Source organism: Penaeus monodon, chromosome 14 (assembly GCF_015228065.2).
Source record: "Penaeus monodon isolate SGIC_2016 chromosome 14, NSTDA_Pmon_1, whole genome shotgun sequence".
NCBI lineage: Eukaryota > Metazoa > Arthropoda > Malacostraca > Decapoda > Penaeidae > Penaeus > Penaeus monodon.
Window position 1 is genome coordinate 23,087,059 of NC_051399.1, and position 12,500 is coordinate 23,099,558.

General features: G+C 35.9%; 1 protein-coding gene and 1 pseudogene across 2 annotated transcripts in view; one reads left to right on the plus strand and one right to left on the minus strand.

Moving 5' to 3' along the window:
* Positions 1 to 3,377, plus strand: part of LOC119580993 (threonylcarbamoyladenosine tRNA methylthiotransferase-like) — a 10,634-nt gene extending 7,257 nt beyond the window's left edge. For both annotated transcript variants that reach the window (XM_037929249.1, XM_037929250.1), the window contains exons 9-11: positions 603 to 783; positions 2,568 to 2,714; positions 3,031 to 3,377. In XM_037929249.1, coding sequence (XP_037785177.1) covers positions 603 to 783; positions 2,568 to 2,714; positions 3,031 to 3,357 — 655 coding nt within the window. In that variant the 3' untranslated portion in view covers positions 3,358 to 3,377. The remainder of the gene's footprint in view (positions 1 to 602; positions 784 to 2,567; positions 2,715 to 3,030) is intronic.
* Positions 3,378 to 9,828: 6,451 nt separating this feature from the next.
* LOC119580653 lies at positions 9,829 to 11,869 on the minus strand (annotated as a pseudogene).
* Positions 11,870 to 12,500: the final 631 nt, after the last annotated feature.

Consider the following 12,500-nt stretch of genomic DNA (forward strand, 5'->3'; position numbering starts at 1 on the left):
TTTTCTTTAGATACTCTATTGGAAATCATGTTAACCTTGGAAAATGTTATGTTCATTCTAGTTATGTTTGTCAAATATCTCTGTACATAGATGACTCTTTAAGTCCTCAGCCAACAAGGAATCAGTTAGACCTTGTGATCTCGCCTGATTTTCCCTTTCTTTGAGTTTTTAGGAGAAAAAAAAAATTACTCAGCATAATGCTATTGATATTGACGTTATTATTGTTAAAGATATTAGAATTATTATAGTGTTATTATAATTATTAATAGCAAGGTAAAATAAAAGCGAAAATTTCCAGAAATCAAGGAAAAGGGTAAACTGGTATGATTGGTAGTACTAGTAATTAACTCCTTGGTGACTAAGCACTTGTGGAACCATCTATTTATAAAGACAGTAAATAAACCAAATTCACAGGGTACATTACATGTATGTACATGTCATCCCTGAAAGCATTGAGTTAGTCCACCTTACCTAGTCAATTTTGCAAATTGACTAGATAATCCAAACCTTTGTCCTTTATCTTTATTTCCAGGCTAAGATGATAATTTTCTGTGCTATGCTAGATCTGTGTCTAATTATCTGTTTTTATATCTAATTTTCAGAGTCCCAGGTATCACAATAGCAACAGACATAATCTGTGGCTTTCCTACAGAAACTGAGAAAGATTTCCAGGAGACTATAGAACTGTGTAGACGTTATAAGTTTCCATCCTTATTCATCAATCAGTTTTATCCACGGCCAGGAACTCCTGCTGCCAAGATGCAAAGAATACCTACAAAGGAGGTAATATTTATATTGTATTATCATGGTGTGGAAGATAAAAAAAATATATATTAATGAATGGTACATGCTGGATATTATTAGTCTACATAATATGAATTCCCTCAAAAGGATCTCAGGGTTCATAATGAATAAAGAGGGTGTTGATGGCCCAGTCTTCCAGCAGGAAGAGATGGAACATATAAAGATAACTATATAATCTTCCTAAACTAAATCATCCCACTATACTGATACTCTGGCTTAAGGTAAGTTCTTATCCAGGATGTACCAAGGATGATAATGGCATCTGACTGGGTAAGACAATATGGAAACTCTGTCTTAGAGTTGTCATGTTTATTGGGGAGTCGCTGTATGGATAAGGTTAATATACTATATAACACATCTTGATATATATCCACAATCTTTTGTTATTTACTTTTCACAATGAAGTATATTTTTGCTTTTATTTTAGCGGTACATATGGTGGAGTACTGTTAGATGTTATTTAAGCTAATTTGCCAGATTTACAGATACTGTGTAATATTTTATCATAACTAAAAGATATTGATTTCAGATTCCTTTCAGGCATACTTACATATCATTTCCTTTTTAGCTTCAGGTATTCTTACGTACTATATATTCCTAGTGGGATTGCAGAAAGTGAAAGATTGAAAAGGGCTCTAGTTCAATGCTTTAGTTAAGGCTCAAGTCATTACTCTTTGTCCATCATAAAACATATTCAAATTGTCAGAGATTAGCATTGTCATCAACAAAAATGCAAGTCTAATGGCTTGCAGTCAGATAATTTCATGTTTATTCTATTCATTTCATTACTATTATTGTTTTTGAGAAGGCATATAGAACTAAACTACCACTAAAGTACTGAACTCCTTTCAACACTGTTGTTGCTCATTCACATCCTGACCCCTTTAATGTCATTTCCTGAAGTTTGCGTGATGTTGCTGTTAACTTTTTTACCATTTTTGCTTCTCCTCTTCCCCAAGTTCATGAATACTGTATATGGGAGTAAACAAACTTGGTCACACCATTTTCTTACTTGCACTTTAATGAAAGTAACTTATCTAAATTTATTGGCTTCACAAATATCACTTACTCTTTACTAGATTAAAATTTGAGAATTTAAAATTTTCTTTTCTAGTTTTTAGTGCTTATGATTTACTATTGAAATTAGTCATTTTTAAGCCATACTTCTTTTTTGTTTTTGGTTTGCTGGTTATTATTTATTTGAAACTTAACTCATTGCCACTGGGGATAGCATTATGTACATGCCATGCCCAGTCAGGACTTAGCTTATTCATTGTCTTTACATACAACTGGTTCCACAAGTACAAAGTCACCAATGAGCCAACTATGAGTACTACCTATCACACCTGTTTACCCTTTTCCTAGATTTTCATAAAGATTTTTTGGTATTTTATATTGCTGTTAGTAATGTTAATAACCTTATTATAATTATAATGTCTATAATAATAATAATAACAGCATCAATATTGATAGCATTAATTAAAAAACATTTTTCCTGCAAACTCAAGGAAAGGTGAAATCAGGTGTGGTTACAAGGTCTACCAATTGACTCTTTTATGAATAAACACTTGTAGAGCCATCTATGGGGTTACAATATAGTTCTTTATTATTCAGTATTAATGTATACCATATACCTTTTCAGTTTGTATGATTATTAATGAATTTAGGAAATTTTTCACTCTAAATTCTTTTTAGTTGAGGCTAGCTCTTTAAACCTTGACACATTATTATCCTGTCAGTACAAAGCTTACTTATTTCTTCAGGTGAAAAATCGTTCAAGACAGCTGACGGAATTATTCCAGTCGTATAGACCATATGATCATAAATTAGGAGAAAAGCAGACTGTCCTAGTAACTGAAGAAGCTCATGATAAGGAACACTGGGTTGGACACAATAAGTTTTATGAGCAGGTACGATTTCTTTTGTTTTTTCCATTAATTTGTTTTATGTGTAGTAACCAAATTTCTTTGTTAAAGACAAAAAAAGAAATGAGAGAGAAAAAAATAAAGATGAGAAGTGGAAATGTGTAATTTTTATGTGAAAATATGTAAAACTTTTTAAAAAATGAGCTATTGCTTTTTGTGTATCATAATGAATGTGCTTTTATTGATTTAACTATAGTGTAGGTATTTATTTATCATATTCATCACTTCATTTATAGGAGTATTGTTAAGTTTAATGTTTAGGTTCCTTTTATACAAGCTACTATTTCTTTTTTTTTTAAAGGTACTAGTACCAAAAAATAGTGACTTCATGGGTAAAATGGTTGAAGTTGAGATCATTGAAACTGGCAAACACTACATGAAAGGGCGGCCTTGTGAAGCATCAAAACCTGTATCTCCAGCCATATCAGAACCTCTACCAAAGGGCAAGGTGTCAGGTTTAATTGAAACTTCAAAGGACACCCTCGACAGTACCCAGAGGAATCAGCTGAAGGAAGATCTTGCCAAGCAAGAGAGATATATCATACTGAGCTTTGTACTTCTTATTTCAGCACTTCTAGTCAAACTTGCATGGGTGTGTTTCAAAATGGTAAAGGATGTTTCTATGTGATAAAGTTTTATACATTTGAATAGTTTTTTCTTTAACCTGTCACTTTATTTCAGTTAACTTGTGATTAAAAATTATATTGTCATGATACTGTATACTATATATCCTAGTTGGGTAATTATGTTCCTCACTCTCTATGGAATTATAATATTAATTTCTTTGCTAAGGAACTTACTGATGCCAAAAAGCCTGAAATTCCTGAGGGCTTAAAGTATACTAATTTCTTCACATATTTTCCTTGTTTTATCAAAATTTAGTGTATTGGTAAAGGTTAGTGTGTGTGGGATTTTGTGTATGTTTGTGAACATGCAAGATAGCATTGTTCAATATAGAAAGATTTAACATGTATATTTAATTGCTTCAACTTCTGAGGGAAATTTACAATATTGTGTTCATAAGATTGTTTGGAAAGATGATTGTTACAGAGGTATATAAATAATAGTTGCTTGTATTGACATACAGACTCTTAGAAGTGTTGCAGTTTATTTAGAATAAGTGCACTTTCATTGCCTCTGAATTTGACTGTTTGGGCAACTTTGAAATAGAGAAAGAGTAGAGGCTCAAGAGTTTGTCTCATATATGCAGATATAAACTTTAATACATGTATATATATATATATATAAAGAAATATATATATATATATATATATATATATATATATATCTATATAATATAATATATATTTATATATATTTATATATATATATTATATATATATATATAATATTTATATATATATTATATATATATATATATATAATATATATTCATATATATATATATATTTATATATATATATTTATATATTATTATATATAATATTTTACTATATATTCATATATATTATTTATAATACTTTATATATAATTATATATCTATATATATATCTTATATTATATTATATATTAAATTATTATCTATATATATTATATATATCATTATTATATATAATATATATATTATTATATATATTATATATATATATATATATATATAATATATAATACTATATAATATATGTAATTTCATATATATATAAAATAATATATATATATATATATTTATTATATATATATATTATATATATATAATATAAATATATATATTATTATATATATATATTATATATTATATTATTATATATATATATTATATAATATATATATATATATATATTATATATATATATATATATATATATATGTATATGTATATTAGTATATATATTATACATATCATACATACTACATACATACATACATACATACATATCATTATGTATGTACATACATACATACATTACATTAACATACGCATTACATACATTACATACTATACATACATCTACATACGTATATGTATGTATATGTATGTATGTATTATGTATGTATTATTTATGTATTATATATATATATATTTATATATATATATTACTTATATATTATATATTTATATATATATTATATCTATATATATATATTAATCATATATTATTATATATATTTATAATATATTATATATATATATATTATTATATATTTATATTATATATATATATATATATATTATTATATATATTATATTAATCTATTATATTATATTATATATATTATATATATTATCTATATTATGATTTATATTATATTTATGATATAGCATTAGCATTAGTTAGCTTATTATGCTTAGCTTACTTATAGCTTAGCTTAGTATATAGATATAGATAGATAAGATATAGATATAGATAAGATAAGATAAGATAGATAAGATAAGATAAGATATAGATATAGATTAAATAATATATATAATATATATATATATAATAAGATATTTATATATATATTGGCATAATCGCAAGCCTTTATACCAGTACTGAAAGTGCTGTAAAGTGTGGTGGTGGTCTGTCGTACTTCTTCCCTGTTAATTCAGGGGTGAGGCAAGGCGTGTCCTTGCACCAACACTTTTCAACACCTGTATTGACTGGATAATGGGCAGAGCTACTATCCAAAGTCAGTGTGGAGTAACACTAGGCAATATTAAGGTCTCAGAACTTGACTTTGCTTGATGTTGCTATCCTATCTGAGTCCCTGGAGTCACTCTTGATACCTAGAGGTCTCCTGGACCAAGACCAAGATTCAGGACTTTGAGGATCTGTTAGGGGAAGCCATTCAGTTGATCCATGTTTGCGGCGAGGACGTTGAAGTTACAGAGAGTTTTACATAACTTGGTAGCGTGGTCCATATTTCTGGGCTGTCAGACCAAGAAGTCAATAGACGTATTGGTCTGGCAACAGGAGCATGAACTCGGATCATAGAGCGTTTGGAGATCTCGGTACTATACAGAAGGACCCAAGCTACGTGTCCTTCAAGGCCTTATACTGGCCAGTTTTGCTCTGATGGAAGCAAACCTGGATCTATCAGTGGTTGGAGTCTCGTCTTGATGCCTTTTGTAATAAGTCCAATCGCCGTATCATGCGGTAACAGTTTGGCAGGAGCACGTGTCCAACCGACGGTTACACTGTGAGACTGGGATAGGAGTTGTTACTTGTGTAATCTATTATCGCCAACTCGTTATATGGCCTTTGTTCCCTGTGGATGAACCCACGAAATACCCATGCGACGCATGCACCCCCGTCGGTGTTTAGCCCCTTGATGATGATATATATATATATATAGATATATATCTAATATATATATATATATATATATATAATATATATATATATATTTATATGTATGTATGTATGTATGTATTATATGCTGGATCTATATTTTATATTCAGACATGGTCTCAATCACTTTATGTGAAGCCGACAGGAGCACGCCGACGTGGTTTTTCTCTTCCTCCGACTCCAGTAATGTTGTTCGCTCTTCGCCCCTCCCCTGCCTCCAGCTGTTCCTACACCTCCCTGTCCTATCCTTTCTACATATGACTTTCCTCTTCTACCTCGACGGTCCTCATCAATTCTTTTGTCCATTCTAAATCTAGACATCCCAATCTCCTATGCTGGCCTAACACCGTCCCCCCCACCCCTGCATTACCCGCAGCAGACAGACAACGTTCCCTCTTTCTTCTATCTACTTGAGTCCAATTCACACGAAAAAGGGCCTCAAATTCCACAACTCCCGCTCCCTCCACTCTCAAGTGGACTGCCGATTCTATCCTCCTACTCATATTCTGCCCGTACACCTATCCTCCTACTCCCTCCCAACACAGGCCTCCCCCAGACTCCAGCTCCACCTCATAAATCCTCCTTCCATCCCCACTATCCGCTTCACTCTCTCTCTGGATACACTGATCCCTTCTGTCACAACTCTGCCCTTCCCCAGATCATCCCCTCCTGACACCCCTCCCGATACAAAACCTTCCCCTCTCATTCCGTATCTCACTCCTAGCTCCTCCCCCCTTCAATTCTCCAACACGCACTGTGAACCGTTATCAACTAAAGTAATAGCTCTCTTACATTGAATATGTCGCGTTTTTTTAGTTTCCGACGACCTGAACCTTCTTCGTCTATCCTTTGCTTCCTATAACCCCTCCGTTATCTCCTCTAAGAGACTTTGCTTTACACATCCTCCTATACCCATTCACCAACTACCTTTTTGTCTCTTCTTCACCTCCTTTATGTCTCGTCTGTACTTATCCATCAGAAAAACACCTTTATGTCATATTCTCCCTTTCAAAAACGACTGTCCCTACACATTATTAGCATCTATCTTCGCCGTTTGGATCATATTTTTATTTCCGTCTACTTCTCCTGCCTTTCCATCCCATTCCCATCAGGCTATGTTGCCCTTTGAAACTAATTTCCCAATCCAGCCACCTTTCCTCGTAGTTAGGTGATTTTAATTACTGCCTACATTCTTTGGAGTGATTCTATCACCCACGTCCCGTTTGCCCGATCCCTAGAACGCTTCCTCTCCAACAACTAACTTATAATTCTTATTTCAGAGCGCCCCACACAACTTTTGACATACGCACCAATCCTTTTTCATGCTTCGACCTCTTTCTATGTTCCCATTCTCTCTCATTTAGGATTTCCATTGGTCAGTTCTAGACCACTTTCCCTATAGTACCACTTTCCAGTTCTCCTTTCTCCTGACTTCAATATACCACTCCCTAACCCATAACACGCTTGGTGCTTTGATATAGACCGACTGGCTTCACTCTACTATTCCTAAACCGTTTCCTCCCTTTCTCGTCCATATCATATATGATACAATATTTCACAACTTAGTCCTAAGAGCTGCCTTATACAGCACCATTCCTACGAACCTCGAGTTCTATAACCTCCAAATGTGTCCAATGGTGAATTCCGTTGCACCAAAGCGCTTCGCTTAAACGTGCGCCTGGAACAGTTACCGCTACAAACGAGGCACCCATAATCACTATCAGTCCTTATCTTCTCTAAGAGAGCTTCTTCGTCGTACAATCCGGAACAGTAAGCAATAACTGGGGAAATTATGTTTCATCATTACATCGTCTACATCGACTCTCAGCTGTTTGGCTCCGGATTCATAAACTATCATCAAACAGACACCCATCACTCCCGTCTCTAATTCGAGATACTCCTAATCTCTCATCCTCTCCAATCGCTAAAGAAACTAGGTTACTATTTCTCTGCCCGTTATAGTGGTTCTCACCTTTCTCCACACTTCTCTTCTATTAATACCCTCAGGGAGTGCACCCCCCAGCATCTTCACCCTATCCTCTGCTGGGTCCTATAATGCTCATTTTTTTCCTCAGAACTCGGATGCCTGCTTTACAGTGCAAGACTCTGACGGCCTGACGGTATTCACTACCGTATGCCCCGACACCTTCCATTTTCCTCTCTTTCCTTCCTATTAACTGTGGTATCTTGACTCCACATATCCTCTCTCTCTTTCCCAGTTTGGTTTCCTCCTCCGTACCGAAGTACAGCTGACCGCCCTTGCTTATTTCGAGAACCTTATTAAATCTGCATTGCATGTCTGAATCCGTATTAGCCATATTCTTTGATCTAGAAAAGGATATGTACCACATGGCTGACCATGTTCAACACTATCCTCCCTAAGCATACGCGGAAAGATGGGTGTCTTTATAAAGTCTTTCCTCTCCAACGACTTTCCAGGTCAAAATGCCTCTTTCCCATGACCATTCTTTCCTCATTTCGAAAGGCTCCCATAAGCCGTGTGCTCAGCCCCACTTTATTCCTTCTTTTGCCGTTAATGACGTTGTCTCAGTTTTACCACCAGACACGATCATCACTGCGATGATTTAAACATCTTCGCCTCTGGCACATTTACCTCGCAATGTCCTTCCGTCCTGCAATATCTGCCTAGACCCTGACCTGGCTTCCGCTTTCCTACCTCCAATCTTTCTCCATCCTTTCCCTCGCCGCATAGTTTAGGTCCCCAACTCCCCTCTTCCTTATATGGCGCTCCCCTCAATACCGCTCCTCTGGCATATTCCTTAGCTTCATTTATTTTTTTATTCCAAATTGTCCGTGCAAGACCATATCTTTTACATTAAAGAAAAAGCTCGCTGCTTGCACGCCTCCGAATTCTTACAAGTCTATCCCATATATCCTGGGGCTCAGATCGCAAACTCCTTCTCTTCATGTTTACCTTATCCTCTTCACTCTCAGATTTATGGATGCCATATCTACTCCTTTGTCCTCAACCTACTCTCCTTGCTCATCAATCCACCAATGCGGGTCTTCGCTAGCCCCAAGCGCCCTCTGCTCCTCCTAGTTTGAAGAGCCTGTAACCCTGAATCAAGCATGCATCTCCTCTCGACGTCGTACCCTCTCTCTCGATTCCACCAATTTCCCTTCCCGCACCAACTAACTAATCCAACGATCCCTGTTTCCTACCTTTTGCTTCTTCTCCACCTTTTTACTACTCTTTTTTTGGCATTTTTCTACCTGTGTGCCGTTTCCCTTTTCATATATCTATGTATCTATATATATCTATATATATATATATATATTATATATATATATATATATAGATATACATATATATAGTTATATATGTATGGATATATTGGACTATAGTGAATCAATTCATAACATCACCAGCGGGGTTCTTATCATCCAAACTTTGGTGAAAGGTACAGCTCTAAACTTTACTGGAATTTAACTCTTGCTGAGCTTACAAATTTGTTTCATCTGTCGACCAGATCTCCATGGTCAAAGATTTCTTTCCCCCCAGTTACAATATGCAGGGGCGTCACTTCATGTTATGAGTTGGTGGGGGGACGGCAAATTTGCCCTGAAAAATAATTTTTTTGCCCTGCAAATCACGAAAAAGAAAATGCTCCTCATCTCTTTTATAAGTACCCGATGACCACAACCGTATTATATATATCGTATTCTTGGTAGAAAATTAATAAATTATAATACCAGAAAATTTGCCCTGCCGACTCAGATTTTTGCCCTGCAAAAAGACGGGCTTTTTAAGAGTTAGGGGGGTGAACCACCCCCCATACCCCCCTTTAAGTGGACGCCCCAGACACATGGGGAACACCCATATGGTATCTAGATTGAGTTCATATAAAGCCTTAGAGTTAAGAATGCTATATATATATATATATATATAGCTATCTATCTATATATTATATATATATAATATATATTATATATCTCTAGTCTATATATATAAAAGCCTAATATCTACAATTGTAGGAGCTACTTGGGGTGAAATACATGCCTGTGTACTTTTGCGTCCTTGCCGATCTTCGTCAAGATATGGTACTAAATTGAACGAATTCTTTCATCAACTGAGGGTATTGTATTAACACCAAAAAATAAATCCTATTTATAAATATTAATCTATAATTTTCAAAGTACAAATCTCGAATCTCGCAACAGATATGACGCAACGACATTCATTTTCTGTAATTGTAATTCTATTTGTATATAGGCTTTCAAAAGAAGAAATAATGAATATAAAACCGTGTAATCTATGCAAAATACAGATTAAAATAATTTAATGCACAAACATTCATATGAAACGACATCGGGGTTTCCCTTACTACTAGACAAACAATATTTTCACTCTACAACTATAAACGCTTATACTTTGACGAAAATTTGCTGCTGAGAGGACTTCCACCGGCATTTCTCTTGTTGGTCAGTGGCCTTGATAGTCATCGGACGGAGGGGGGCATGTCCGGAATCAACACTTGCATTGGTTGGCTGCCGATTGTAAGCCCCGCCCATATACCAATGAAGGCTGCGTATGGTACTTTGATTTTAGGCTTGTTTTGTCCGTCCAGGCTACTGGGCGCCCTGTCTGAGGGCTGAAATTAGATTAATTTTTTAAATGAACGTACTGATTTAGATCAGATCAAGTCAAAATAGCCAGGTGCATATCGGCGTATGAAGTTACATCAGGTGAAACTTTTGTCGATGGTTCAAGGAATTAATGGTAGATTTACAGACAACTGCGAATGTTTACTCCTATAAAAAAGTAGGAACTTGTTTCTTTAATCTAAATACCCAAAGTCACTACTCGTGACAAAGCACAAATTATATTCATTTTTACTGATCATGTAGGGGTCTGCGAATCCGGGGCTTTCAACAGGGTCGGAATTCAAGGCCTTGATGCCTTATAGGCTTATCATACGTTTTAACTCTGTAAATCCAAATGTATTGCTATATATTGAAAGCTAATTGCTATACATGTTAATGTTCCCGCGAGGAGGTTCAAGCTAGCAGCAAAGCATGTCAATATGCAGGTTGTACACGTCTAAGGTGTCAACATGATGATTAATTGCCTCACCGGAGATCTCAATTGACGGCCGTGTGACCCGGGTGTCCTCTTCTCAGGCGGGGTCCTGGAGGCTTCACACAGGGCCAGGCCGTGCAGCCAGCGTCATCCAGGTCCTCAGCACCTACGTGGAGAACATTTTTGGGAAGGCTATTTTTCGATCTGGGGGGGGGGAGGGGGTATGGGTGTAACCATGGTAAAAAATTATCAGTATAGTCGCAAATTTTGTTAGACAAAACTGCACCTGAAGGAGATAATGGCGATATTACACTTTTTACGTAAGGATTCTTTAAATGTAGGAAAGTGGGCGAAAAAATATTAAAATTCGCAGTTAAAACAAACTTCTGTGTATAAAGGAAAAATCAAGACCTTGTAACACTTCCCGAAGGAAACGTTCTTCCGCACCAGTCAGCGTTCCAGCTGCGACGTCCCTCTTCTTTCTTCCCGCTGAGGACACAATCGCCCCGGCCACGAGGAGAAAAGCTGTCACGTCGAGAGCCAAGGCCGTGAATGATGCGGCGGCTCCTCCGGTTGTGGTAATGGCCGTGGGGTATTCAGCACCATGGTGTCTTGATAACAATGACAATTTTTATTTGACTGTAATTGCGGGCAATAATTTTGTTTTTATATTACCGAATGTTTCATTCTATAGTGCTGCTTATAGCAATACTACGTGTGCATAAGTACCACACTTTATTTTCACTCATGTATCAATCATTAGTTACAACTAACATTTACTGTGACATGCACGAAATCTTTTGCATCCAGACTATTTGAGACTAAAGCAATACTTCTTTCAACGGTAGGTTCATGTCTGAGTCGCCGTGGTCACAGCATGATACTCAATTGCAGCTTTCATGTGGTGATGCTCTTTGAGTAGTACGTGGTAGGGGTCCACAGTTTTCCTTTCCACGAAAAGCAATACTGTGCAACGCATATTCGAATTGTCCAAAACGATTCTTGTAGACGATCATAAGCTTTCGCCTTCCCAATCCGTGACACAAAATCTTTTCAAACCTTCTAGCAAACGCAAGCTCAGTCGGAACCTTACCCTGTCTGTGCCAGTGATGAAGTGCGGAGTCAATGCTGGGTGGGAGATGATATATACACTGTCAGACTACCACTCCAAAGCCTGACAAATGCGCTTTGTTTTCAGGTAAATCGGGGGGACTACAATTGCACTATTTCCCGACATCCAGCTGGAGCTCCGCAGTGTATGGTTTACTTTCGTAGTCGCTCAGCGTGGTGCGGCGGCACGGGTGAAAGAACGAGTTAACATGGCTGCAAGTAGTAGGCAGATATTTGAATGTATATGTAGACATGTGCTGGTTTTAGAACAGATTATGTGGAGATATACATAGGTATGTTGGTACATTGCAAATAGATGTAGATAGA